Below are 14,667 nucleotides of genomic sequence, written 5' to 3'. Positions count from 1 at the left end.
ACAGGAGTTGTGGTATTCGATCATGTCAGGGAATTCTAGCAACTGTGCGTGGTAAGGTTTCGTAATGTTTTGGGTGGTGTCCTGAGGTTTGGGGTGGTTTCGCGAGGTATTTAGGATGTTTTCGATCAATGAACTTACACTATCACCGTGGGAAAATGGGTAACGAAGACAACACTCCGACTGACCACCTTAACTCGGACGCGCCGTGTCAGACGTGTTGTCACCGAAAAACGACAAACCATCATTTCTTCGAGCGCAAAACACAGTTACTGAAAGACGCAGGTCCATCTTATGCGGCATCTGTACAACTGGCATGTAAATAAATGCAAAAAGGTAGTCACAAAATCATCGCAATGACACATGAAATTCATCTTCACACACCATAAACCAAGAACAGTTCAACACAAAACGGGGCAAACGACTATCACACGGAAAGAAAAATAGCAACAACAGTATTTTTCACAAACATGAAGATGACAACTGTATAAGAACAACAACTCGCAACAACATTTTTTTTTTCTTTTTCACAAACATAATATGATAAAGTTCAAAGCTATGAAAGACTTTAATTAAAGACACCAGATAAGCAAAAACCTGCGATGCAAATAGAAAACAAAATCACACATCTAAATGAGAAAATTTGTAAACAACAACAATAACAACTAAACGGAGAAACATTCTTTCATGAAGATGTAAGCGAAAACAAAGTAAGTGCGTGCGTGCGTGTACGTGTGTGTGTGTGTGTGTGTGTGTGTGTGTGTGTGTGCGTGTGTGTGTGTGTGTGTGCGCGCGCGCGTGCGTTCGTGCCTCTGTGTGTGTGTGAAGACATGAGAGAGAGGGAGGAAGAGGAGAGAGAGGAAAAGGAAAGAGACAGGGGGAGGAGAGAGAGAGACAGACAGACAGAGAGAGGCACGAGGAAGAGGGACGGGGAATGAACAAGCGGTCGAATGGGGAAAAAAAAAATCAATCCGCCGAAAGTTTCTTTTCCCTGAGCAATCAATCGTTAACCAGAGCGACGAAAAACAAGGATCAATCCACTAGGACCTGACAGACCAGGCGAAACTGAGATAGGGATGTCCACAAAGGATGAACGACAGGAACACATAGATCATTCTCCACAGACTCAAGAGAACTGGTCAGGCTTGGGACCTCCCACCAACTGTTGACCACTCATCAGAGTTTGAGGTTCAACCCTTTCACCGCCAGTCAATTCAGAGTGCAAAATTCCCCTGTGCTATAAACACAGAAAATATGGCGTCTAAGAATAGCTGGGGATTCCCCCCTGCGATGTGTAGAAAATAATGGCCTATCCTTCCACCGAACATTAAGAGCAGTAGGTTCATGGATAACAGACCCATGATCTGGCCATCTTTCTGTGACATGGGTCCTCTGCTTAGCTGCTGCATAAATGCAAGTTTGGCGGTGAAAGGGTTAAGGCCCTGTTTCGGAGTGGTGTTGTGTCATGGGGAAAGACGCTCTACTCCGTGTCTCCTTCTTCCATACATAAACATACGTTTAATCATACGGGAAAATAAATACATATCATTTCGAATATGAAGGCACAATATTAAAACAACAACAACAACAACATAACCTTGAAGTATTTACGTGCGCACACTGGCTTATGATGTTCACATATTAAGCTATAAGCTACTACACAAAGCTGAGACATAGGCAATACAAGACTGTGTAAAAAAAAAAAAAAAAAAAAAAAAAAAAAAGTGCGAGGAAGATGTCATTTTCTCGGATTTAGTTGTTGATTCATTTTTCAGTCTTTTTTGTGTGTATGTATGTGGGTGGGTGTGTTGATACACAGCTGGTCAACAACCTATTGATACAGATAACCAAAGTCTGACACCTGTGACCAGTCCTAAAATCTGATGAGCAGCTGCTTCACCCAGTAACCTGCCAATCTCCCGTGCTTTTTGTTCGCCATTCGATGATAAAACTCACACAGACAGCAACAGCGAGTGTTGCATTATTCACCACGAGGCATTGTGTGAACATGAACACAGGATTCGTCAGGTTGTTACTGTAAAATCATCGCTCACGCTGCTGTCGCTCATGTAGTCGTCATCATCTTGGTTATCGTTATCAGCACTGCACGTGCTTGAGAAATGTGTGCCTGTGTAAGCGTCTACACACAGACGCACATACAGACACAGACACACACACATATATATATATTTATATATTTTTTTTTTTATACACACACACACGCACACACACATACACATATATATATATACATAATATATATATATACACACACACACATACACACACACACACACACGCACACACACACACACACACACACACTATATATATATATATATATATATATATATATATATATATATATATATATATATATATATATAGTTATCTGACCGGACAAGATCGTGTGGTTCAATGGAGGTTTTTTTCACACACTGACTGGACGTTCCTCTGATGCAGTGCGTTGTTTCTTTAGTTCACAGTGAATGAAGAAGCTCATGTAAGTTTCTTAAAGTAAGGGGGGGAAAAGGTGGGTGAGTGGGGGTTAGGGGGTGGGTGGGCGCAGAATAGAAAACAACCACCACCAACAAAGAAACAACAACAACAACAACAAAACCCAAAGGGATGGCGACAAAGATAGACAGGCAGACAGACGGACAGATTCATAGATAAATGGATCGACAGATGGGCAGACAGAGTGAAAGCGAGGCAGGGATGGGACACACACACACACACACACACACACACACACACACACAATGAATGGGAGAGAGAAAGGGAGAGAGAGAGAGAGAGAGTGAGAGAGAGAGTGAGAGGGAGAGAGTGAGAGGGAGAGAGAGAGAGGGAGAGAGAGTGCGAGAGAGGGAGAGAGAGTGCGAGAGAGAGAGAGAGAGAGAGAGAGAGAGAGGGACAGACAGAGACAGAGGCTGGATGGAGGAAGGTGGAAGGAAGGAGGGAGGGAGAGAAAGAAGAAAAGAAGCAAGAGAGTTTCAGTTTCAGTTCCAAGAAGTTTGTCAGAGTGTGCGGACAGATGCATATGCGCTACACCACATCTGCTGAAAAAAAAAGAGAGCAGATGCTTGACATTCGTATTACCCAATGTGCTGATCAAGCCTAGAAAGCCTAAAAATATATAAATAATAGACATAAATATTACAAAAAAGCAAGAGAAAGAGAGACAAAGAAAGGTACCAAAGAGAATAAAGTCTAAGTTATAAGAATCCGAAAAAAAACAAAAAAACAACTACACTAACTGTAGTGATAAAACACACACACACACACGAACACAAAAGGATGGCAAACTATTTAGCAAGTACTGCGAAACGATAAATGAGCGTAGAAGAAGAAGATATTCACATCAAAAGGGAGGGGGGAAAAGGTCAACAAAATACTTAATAGAAAGAAAGGAAAATATTCAATAAACACATCGACAGGCAGTTGAAATCAGTAATGTTTCCTGGTATCTGTCGGTAGGAATTTCTTCCTTTTTTGTGTGCTGACAGAGAAACTAGGAAAAGAATTAAAACGTTCTGTGTCAAATTCACACAGAAGAGCTACATGGAAAGCGAACACACCCACGTGGATATACTGTTTTGGAGCAATATACGTATCACAGGTGGATATTGTTTTTGGTGCTACATATGTCACCAGTAACACACTCTTTCTGCGGTTTCAGCACTTTGGGGCCTGGTGCAGTGTATGTGTCACGAAAATATACTGTTATGATCCTACTACTCTGGGCTTGGTGCAATACATGATTCCAGAATCTGGGATCATTACTGAACCGAGAAAGGAGAATCGACAGACTGACAGACAGGCAAACAGTCAAAACCGGACGCACGCACACACACACACACACACACACACAACACAAGACACACAACACACACACACACACACACACACACACACGCATTCATTCTCTCCCCCTCTTTTTAAACGTTTAGTCGTAAATGACATGCTTGGAAAACAAAAAAGATCATACACACCCTGAGTCGTTTTTCTGTTCACCGTTCTAAGAACACTAAGTTTCAGTTTCAGGGTATCAAAGCGTGCGGACTTCTCCGATTTCGACCAGGAATGGCTGGCTGAACCACACCATAGTGGATATGGACAAGTTAAACTGTCAACTAAAAGAGAAACACACACACACACACACACACACACACACACACACACACACACACACACACACACTCGAAGATCTCTGCATAGATACGTGGAGAAAAGCATAACTATAAGCAGTTTGACAGCGACATACTTATTATACAGACAGGCGATCGGACGATATACACACTACCACAGAGCATGAAAAATCCAAACGCTTAAAAATCGCACGCGACCTTCTCACAGAAAGAGGCAGATGATGACGATAATGTTCTTGATCAATGCGTTTGATCTGATTACGCAAGCGAACGTGTTGTTGAAAGATGTATGACTATATCACCTTTAATGATGGCTACACAGTCAGCTTTGTATTAAAAACAAAACAAAAAACAAACAGAAAACAAACTCTGATATATTCTAGACTAGCACTATACATATGTACGGAAGTACCAAAGAACTATCCTATTCTCAACAAGCAAGCAGGAAGAACAAACAAACAAACAAAAAACTCAACAAACAAAGCCGTTTTCCTTGTATATGCACCAATCTGATGTACTATTTTGTCGCCGTCATTCAGAGTATTCAAAGTGTAAGATGCTGATGTCGTTATGATTATGCCCACCATGCTGATTTTGTTGCTTTACCTCTTGGTGTTCATGATTAATAGATCATATTCACACACACACACACACACACACACACACACACACACACACACACACACACCACACACACACACACACACACACACACACTCTTCTCTCTCTTCCATCACTGTGTGTATGTATGTACCTTCTTATGTTCTTTCATCATTTAGTATTGTGTAGTGTAGACTGTGTTCGGGGTGGGGGGAGGGGCGAGCTGGGGAGTGGGGGGATCCAGTTTCAAAAAACCCAACAACAACAACAACACACTGCTGCTTATCTATCATCCTCGAAAACAGAAGAATTGTGTCTGGTCTCTGGGACCCATCGCAAGGCCAGCGGAAGGCACATCAACAAGTCTGCAAAGGATTCAAGCCATCCGTCCTGAGCAAAGGCCAGCTGGAAGACAGTGCATCAGCCAGCCAAGGACCCTGCCCTCTACTCAGCATTACGAAGGAGCAAAGGCAATGTGTGGATCGCCATGATTTGGGGTTTTCATCGCCATTCCGGTAAACAGACCCCAAAATGGCCACCGGTTTCCCAAAAGGCGGGGCGACAGCCTCTTTTTTCTCATATAAATATAGATATATTTGTATTTCTTTTTATCACAACAGATTTCTCTGTGTGAAATTCGGGCTGCTCTCCCCAGGGAGAGCGTGTCGCTACATACAGCGCCACCCCCCTTTTTTGTATTTTTTTCCTGCGTGTAGTTTGTTTTTCCTATCGAAGTGGATTTTTCTATAGAATTTTGCCAGGAACAACCCTTTCGTTATCGTGGGTTCTTTTACGTGCGCTAAGTGCATGCTGCACACGGGACCTCGGTCCATCGTCTCATCCGAATGACTAGCGGCAAGACCACCACTCAAGGTCCAGTGGAGGGGGCTGAGCCGTGATTCGAACCAGCGCGCTCAGATTCTCTCGCTTCCTAGGCGGACGCGTTACCTCTAGGCCATCACTCCACATCCATATCTATATAACCATTATTATTACTATCATTTTTAATCACTGTGCTTTGTTGGTATATTACATCTTTAATGCCATTATGTCTGTGTTGTCGTCGCCTATGTTCTTTACGTTTGTTCATTTTGCTCTATTGCCCCAATGATTGAAGCACCATTCATATATGCCGTTTATTTTCCTCTTGAGCACCCAGGATCGAAACAAAATTCAAACCTGCTGTTCATTTTCCTCCATAGTCCCTTGGCTGAAGCACCATTCAAATCTGCTGTTCATTTTGCTGTATTAGCTCCTTGGATTGAAGCACCATTCAAATCTGCTGTTCACTTTGCTGTATAGCTCCTTGGATTGAAGCACCATTCAAATCAGTTGAACAGTTTACTCCAAAACCCCTAGGGCAGGAAAATCATTCAAATCCTGTGAAATCTTGTGATATCCGGATACCAAAAAAACAGCGGAGCGAAGGACCTTTGTTCTGGCATCAATGATCCGTTTGGTCCGAATGCCGACCCGCTGGGAGGCCGGTTGGTATCTTGGGTTCAGGTCTCAGCCTTTCTTGTCGTTGTTTTCTGATGCTGGGCGATGAAACAATGAGCACTTTGAGTCATATCATGTCTTGACGATTCGCTTTTGGGGACATGCGGAACGCTTTGTTGAGTATTCAGTCTAAGTAATCTGGCTTTGTAGAGTATTCTGTCTGAGTAATATGGCTTTGTAGAGTATTCTGTCTGAGTAATCTGGCTTTGTAGAGTATTCTAAGTAATCTGGCTTTGTAGAGTATTCTGTCTAAGTAATCTGGCTTTGTAGAGTATTCTGTCTGAGTAATATGGTTTTGTAGAGTATTCTGAGTAATCTGGCTTTATAGAGCATTCTGTCTGAGTAATCTGGCTTTGTAGAGTATTCTAAGTAATCTGGCTTTGTAGAGTATTTTGTCTTGTCTGAGTAATCTGGCTTTGTAGAGTATTCTAAGTAATCTGGATTTGTAGAGTATTCTAAGTAATCTGGCTTTGTAGAGCATTCTCTCTACGTAATCTGGCTTAGTAGAGGATTCATTCAGACTAATCTGGCTTTGCAGAGGATTATCTGTGAGAAATCTGGCTTTGCAGAGGATTATCTGTGAGAAATCTGGCTTTGCAGAGGATTATTTAACGTTCACCCCTCCTGGTCTTCATTGTCATCTAGAAAACATCAATAAAATCAGTCATATCAAAACTGAACCGGGCTGGACACAGTAGTTTCAGTTTCACTTTCTCAAGGAGGCTTCACTGCTGTCGGACAAATCCATATACGCTACACCACATCTGCTAGGCAGATGCCTGACAGCAGCATAACTCAAAGCGCTTGTCAGGGCTTGATTGCATGCTTGTATATTTGTGAACCTATCAGAGTAGATTTCTTTTTACATGATTTTACCAGAGGACAACACTTTTGTTGCCATGGGTTCTTTTTCAGTGCGCCAAGTGCGTGCTGCACACGGGACCTCGGTTTATCGTCCCATCCGAAAGACTAGACGCTCAGTTCGATTTTCCAGTCAAACTTGGGAGAAAGGGCGACAGCGGGATTTGAACTCACATCCTCATGGACTCTCTATATTGGCAGCTGAGCGTCTTAATCATGATGCCACGTTCCTCCTTACTCACAATGCAAAAAAACAACAACAGTCATATAAACTGTGAACCGGGCTGGCTTGGCCCTCCACATTCCGCTGTGCGATGTGTGTTCAGTCTGCAGTAGCAGTAGCAGTAGCTCAAGGAGGCGTCACTGCGTTCGGTCAAATCCATATACGCTACACCACATCTGCCAGTCTGCGTGAACCGGCACCAGTGTTCAGTGCGAGTCACCAACAGCTGCTCTCTGGAACCTGTGTTAGAGCAGTCTGCTGTCGTTCTGGCTGCAGAGGGGGGAAAAAAATCGGGAAAAGCGACAACTCTTCTTCTTCTTCTTCTCCTCGTGATATTATTCAGACACATTACGGTGGCATTAGCAAGCGCTTTGTGTACTGTCCTGAGTTTAGAGACTGAAACATAGTCAGGAAAAGTGACAACATCTATTCTTCTCGTAATGCTACTGAGACACATTGCGGTGGCATTAACATGTGATTTATGTACTGTCCTGAGTTCAGAGGCAAAATAATAGGGAAAAGCGACTACATCTCTTATTCTTCTCTTAATAATATTCATTCATTATTGTAAATCTCGTAAAATCTTGTAGTAATATTTCATACATCTCGTAATATTTATTCATTCATTATTCAATAATATTTTTAAGTCGTAATATTTATTCATTTATCATTCAATCATATTGTAACATCGTGATATTTATTTATTCATTTATCATTCAATCATATTTATTATCAGACACACTGTGGTGCCGTTAACGTGTGTCCCGTCCTGTGTAATGTTCTTCCTCGACAAGAGAGGGGGTGTACCGGTTACCAGATCGTTTGTTGTTTTCATTTCACTTTGTTGTAGATTTCTTGACAAACATTGCAAATAAGCAGAAGGGGAAAAAAAATCTTTTTGAAGCAGACCATAATGCTGTCTTTTGAACTGAACTGAAGTACTCATGCTGCGTTTGCTGAAAGAGAGAGAGAGAGAGAGCAAGGGAAGAACTAAGGAGAACAAATACAGAATGCAAGGAAGGTGTGGCTCTAGACTGACTATGATGGGGTGCTGAGGTGGAGGAGGAGGAGGAGAAAAGAAGAAAAAAAAGAGAGAGAGGAAGACGACAGAGGAAATGGAGGATACAAACTTGTGACTGCTCCTTGTGACTGGCAAGAAGAATGATGGTCCAAGCGTCCTTCACACAGACAGAAAACAGTACGGTAACTGGCTCATCAGGTATAGCAAAGCGCAACCATCACACGATTAAAAAAAAAAAAACCCACCATAACACACGCACATGCACACACATACTCGTGCAAACACTCACACACTTTGATATCAAGAAGCTCATTACAAAAAATTGCCAAAGTAATCAATATCCAAAACATAAGTGTCTCTGCCGTTACAAGACGGTTCTGCAAACAAAACTACAGTCTACACAGAAATCTTCTTTTGGACACACACACACACACACACACACACACACACACACCTTGATATCAAGAAACTCATTACAAAAATTGCCAAAGTAATCAATATCCAAAACATAAGTGTCTCTAGCCCGTTACAATTTGGTTCTGCAAACAAAACTACGGTTTACACAGAAATCTCCCTTTGGATCACACTGTCTTCTATTGATAGATTTGAGTTACCCAGCTAAAAGTTGCCGCAAAATGCTCGCTTTCTTTTTCTCTCTCTCTCTCTCTCTCACACACACACACACACACACACACACACACACACACACACACACCCATACACACACATACACTCACATACAAACACAAAAGAGAGAGAGAGAGAGAGAGAGAGAGCGCTTTACAGCTATAAAGGCATCTTTAGCTTTTGTTGCTCAAAGCCCAGACGACCACAATGGCCATATTATCAGCGCTAATGCATAGAAAATCCAGATCCACGTTTGTTACCCAAAATAACGAGTACGATTACTGACCATGTTGCTCACACTGGAATCAAGCATTGTACTGGGGGCTGAAACCATTTCCAGATCTGAACAGGACGCACACAACCAATGCTGTGACAAGTCTGAGCGATGACTCAAGATAATTGAGAAAACAAAAACTTTTCTCCCCTATACCACGGCCCACTACTGAAAGAAACTGTGAAATTATCATTATCATCATCATCATTATTATTTATTATTATTATTATAGTAAAACAGCACCTATCTTCGGCCTAGGACCAAGCTCCAAGCGCTTCACAAACACGGCGTCACTCGCCCAACAGACTGCCTACCCGGTGAAGGCGACTGCTTGCATGTCTTTAGGCGCTCGTCATTCGTTTCTCATGTCATTTGGTCAGACTTCAGTTAGGCACTTTTTTTTTCTTTTTTTTCCGGGGACAACTGTTCTTGCCGCGAGTTCTATTTCGTGCGCTAAGTGCATGCTGCACCCACAGTTTATCGTCTCATCCGAACGGCTAGCGTCCAGACCACCACTCATGGTAAGGTGATGACACTCATATGCCAATACAGAGAGTCCGTGAGGGTCTGGGTTCGAATCCTGCTCTCAGGGGGGGGAGGGGAGCAAACAACGGGAGGTGGAAACAAAGAAAGACACGCATCATAAGAATATGGTAATTCCACAAAGGTTAAAATTCCCACAGCCTTTGCACGGCCATCGGGACAGTGGCTTCACCACACTCTCTGCTGGGTCCAGGGCGTGCCACAGGAAGTCCCAAGCAGAGGCACATTCACACCTGGATGGAGTGAGGAAAAATCGGAGTAAAGTATATTTCCCAAAGATACAACACTATGCCGAAACGGGATTTCGAACCTTGATCACTGGCGAATATTGGATCTAAAAAAAAAATTTTTTAAAGAAGAAAAAAGCGGGAAAGAAGGGGTGGGTTGGAGGAGGAGGGAGGGGGGGGGGGGAGATATAAAAAGCAGCAATGATAGAAAACTGGGATGATGTAAATAAAATGAAGTCTTGATACCTTCCATACCTACTACTAACAACCTTCTTCCGACAGTGAACACAAATCATCACCAATATAACACAACAAAACGAACAACTTTCTGACTGAACTGTAGTTTTGTTTGTCGAACCTTCCTGTGACAACAAAAGTACGTGTGTTTTTAGCCATCAATTAATTCCGTAATTTTTGTTATGTATATGATATCATGATGGTGTGTGTGTGTGTGTGTGTGTGTGTTTGTGTGCGTGCGTGTGTGCGTGTGCGCGCGCATGTAACTGTTATCAACCAAAACAAACCCTACACCTTTCATTCTTACCCTGCCCCGTTTTTCTTTCTCAATTTTTGTACAAAGCGCAGTGAGGACTCATCTTTCTCTCTCTCAATCACACATGTACGCGCACATACACAAACACACTTGTACACAAGCTCGCGCGCGCGCACACACACACACACACACCATCCCACCCTTCTCTCTCTTTCTCTCTCTCTCTCTCTCTCTCTCTCTCTCGCATGTACGCTTTGGCCAAAGCACATACATTGCTGATCGATTCTCATTTTCTTGACACAGCAATATATGAAGGAAATAATGGAGCAGAAAGAGGCCAAGACTTGCATTGAAAGGCACATTCACACACACAAAAAAGACGCCGATAACGACCTGCAACGAAAAGGAAAGACAGGGAGGCAGCAAGAATTAGAAGAGGGAAGAATCAGAAGCAATGACGTTGATCTGTAAAGAGCGGCCCGATCCAGCGGAAGCGAGCGAACCAGAATGACCAGATGGAAAGAGAAAGAAAACTTCCGCATACGGCTTTGAAGCCAGCCTTTGACAAAACTTGCCTTCGTGTACGTCATACAATCCGTAATTGCATGTGGCAACCCCCTTTCCCCCCAATAAAAACGTTTCATCCGCGACTTATTATGGTATCAAATTAATTATATACTCTTCCTTTCTGTCCATCGTCCATCTTCCGCTGTTTACGTGTTTTTTTAATTTACTTAAAAGAAAATGATTTCTTACATTCATTATCAGTTATTTTCCACTGGTCAATTAACTGCTTCCCTCTAACGAAGTCCTTAATGTTATTTTCTTCAACTGCATTTCTGTGTATTTCCATTCTGTACCTTGAAAAAATCTACTTACTTGTTTGTTCATTTTGTTTAATTATTCTATTTCATTTTACGTTAACTCTCTCCATACGAACGGCGAAAGAGACGACATTAACAGCGTTTCACCCCAGTTACCATCATCAAAATATTGCAAGTGGAAGGCTCTTATACTGAAGACGTGAATGTTGACAAAGAAAACCACAATTCTGACGACGGAAGCTAAAGGTTGGGTCATTCAGACACCCACTGGACATCCTGAGGGGTCTGTGTAGAGGAGAAGAGAGGACTGGCCGTACTGAGTGAGTTAATTCTAAGAACAACGTAAATAACTACCATTCCAACAAATCGAGATAGCTTCAGTAAACTCTCTCTCTCTCTCCTCTCTCTCTCTCTCTCTCTCTCTCTCTCTGTGTGTGTGTGTGTGTGTGTGTGTGTGTGTGTGTGCCTGTCTGTTCATGGTTTACACAGACCTAATGCAGCCTCTCAAAGTTTGATCAGCGAGTTGGGTTTATGGAAAGGGCAGGAACCTACTCCCTTTTTTATGTACAGATGTGGTGTAGCGTATATGGATCAGTCTGCACACTTAAGTTGATACCTTGAAACTGACATTGAACTTCTGATTTCATTCCTATATACACCTTGTGTTCCACCATCCATCTGTACTTCTAATTTCATTCCGATATACACCTTGTGTTCCACCCTGCATCTGTACTTCTAATTTCATTCCGGATATACACCTTGTGTTCCACCCTGCATCTGTGCTTCTGATTTCATTCCGATATACACCTTGTGTTCCACCATCCATCTGTACTTCTAATTTCATTCCGATATACACCTTGTGTTCCACCATCCATCTGTACTTCTAATTTCATTCCGATATACACCTTGTGCTCCACCTTCCATCTGTACTTCTAATTTCATTCCGATATACACTTTGTCTTCCACCATCCATCCGTACTTCTAATTTCATTCCGATATACACCTTGTGCTCCACCTTCCATCTGTACTTCTAATTTCATTCCGATATACACCTTGTGTTCCACCATCCATCTGTACTTCTAATTTCATTCCGATATACACCTTGTGTTCCACCATCCATCTGTACTTCTAATTTCATTCCGATATACACTTTGTCTTCCACCATCCATCCGTACTTCTAATTTCATTCCGATATACACCTTGTGCTCCACCTTCCATCTGTACTTCTAATTTCATTCCGATATACACCTTGTGTTCCACCATCCATCTGTACTTCTAATTTCATTCCGATATACACCTTGTGTTCCACCATCCATCTGTACTTCTAATTTCATTCCGATATACACCTTGTGCTCCACCTTCCATCTGTACTTCTAATTTCATTCCGATATACACCTTGTGTTCCACCATCCATCCGTACTTCTAATTTCATTCCGATATATACCATGTGTTCCACCCTGCATCTGTGCTTCTGATTTCATTCCGATATACAATTTGTGTTCCACCCTGCATTTCATTTCATTCCGATATATACCTTGTGTTCCACCATCCATCTGCACTTCTGATTTCATTCCGATATATACCTTGTGTTCCACCATCCATCTGCACTTATGATTTCATTCCGATATACACCTTGTCTTCCACATCCATCTGTACCTCTAATTTCATTCCGATATACACCTTGTGTTCCACCATCCATATGTACCTCTAATTTCATTCCGATATACACTTTGTGTTCCACCCAGCATCTGTACTTCTAATTTCATTCCGATATACACCTTGTGTTCCACCATCCATCTGTACTTCTAATTTCATTCCGATATACACCTTGTGTTCCACCATCCATCTGTACTTCTAATTTCATTCCGATATACACCTTGTGTTCCACCATCCATCTGTACTTCTAATTTCATTCCGATATACACCTTGTGTTCCACCCAGCATCTGTACTTCTAATTTCATTCCAATGTACACCTTGTATTCCAACCTCCATCCCCCAACTGACTATACAACCCCCTCTCCTCCTATCTCACCTGTTATTGATTGATTTATTCTAAAATGATAACAATATCATGTGAAAATTAATACATAACTAGCTGTCTACACTGTGTGTGTGTGACGGGGTATCAAATAGAATTCCTTCGTTCCGTCTGTTTCGCTGACGGCTATGGGAAGTCATTGGAATGATTATTTTTTCTTCTTCTCTGGTACCGTGGGCACCAAATCCAAATGATGTCCACTCGATTAGCGATTTCAGAAGGTCATTATTTCCACTACCGCTCACTTTAGATCAGTGTGAGTTTTAAAACAAAGTTGACCGTCAATTTTTTTGGCGTTGCTGTACTGTGCTGACCAGTCATTGTACACGATCACCCAACACTCCCTGCATCTGAAGTCATGTTTTGTGTGCTGGTGTGTCTGTCTGTCCATGCAGGTTACTCTTGTTCAATGGAAAAAGCAATAGTGTGCCATCGGGATTTATCTTCTTGGAAGAGCAATAGTGTGCAATTAGGATTTATCTTCTGGTAAAAAGCAATAGTGTGCAATTTGGATTTATCTTCTTGGTAAAAAGCAGTAGTGTGCAATTAGGATTTATCTTCTGGTAAAAAGCAATAGTGTGCAATTAGGATTTATCTTCTGGTAAAAAGCAATAGCATGCCATCAGGATTTATCCTCTGGGAAAAAGCGATAATGTAACATCATGATTTATCTTCTGGGAAAACGCGGTAATGTAACATCAGGATTTATCCTCTGGGAAAAAGCGATAATGTAACATCAGGATTTATCTTCTGGGAAAAAGCAATAGTGTGCAATTTGGATTTATCTTCTTGGTAAAAACCAGTAGTGTGCAATTAGGATTTATCTTCTGGTAAAAAGCAATAGCATGCCTCTGGGAAAAAGCGATAATGTAACATCATGATTTATCTTCTGGGAAAAAGCGATAATGTAACATCATGATTTATCTTCTGGGAAAACGCGATAATGTAACATCATGATTTATCTTCTGGGAAAACGCGGTAATGTAACATCAGGATTTATCCTCTGGGAAAAAGCGATAATGTAACATCAGGATTTATCCTCTGGGAAAAAGCGATAATGTAACATCATGATTTATCTTCTGGGAAAACCAGCAGTGTGCCATCAGGACAAAGGGACACAGCACTGCAAAAAGAAAGTGACATTGTACAGCCGGGATCTAAAAATAGACACGAAGCCCCCAAGAGAAATCCGCGCTAAGCGTACAGCTTTCAGTCTACATGACTCGGGGGATGGGGATTGGGAGGGGGGCGGGGGGTGGGGGGGGGGGGGGGGTGGGGCGGGGACGTGAT

At 42.1% G+C, this 14,667-nt stretch overlaps 1 protein-coding gene across 5 annotated transcripts in view; it reads right to left on the bottom strand.

Annotated features, from left to right (window-relative positions):
• LOC143279375 (cGMP-specific 3',5'-cyclic phosphodiesterase-like) overlaps positions 1-14,667 on the bottom strand; it is a 206,681-nt gene that overhangs the window by 44,402 nt on the left and 147,612 nt on the right. The window contains exon 6 of one of the 5 annotated variants that reach the window (XM_076583407.1): positions 8,460-8,507. The exons of the other annotated variants lie outside the window; for them this stretch is intronic. Coding sequence (XP_076439522.1) covers positions 8,460-8,507 — 48 coding nt within the window. The remainder of the gene's footprint in view (positions 1-8,459; positions 8,508-14,667) is intronic. 5 annotated transcript variants of the gene reach the window in all.

Source organism: Babylonia areolata, chromosome 2 (assembly GCF_041734735.1).
Source record: "Babylonia areolata isolate BAREFJ2019XMU chromosome 2, ASM4173473v1, whole genome shotgun sequence".
Lineage (NCBI taxonomy): Eukaryota > Metazoa > Mollusca > Gastropoda > Neogastropoda > Buccinidae > Babylonia > Babylonia areolata.
This window is presented reverse-complemented; position numbering and strand designations above follow the sequence as displayed.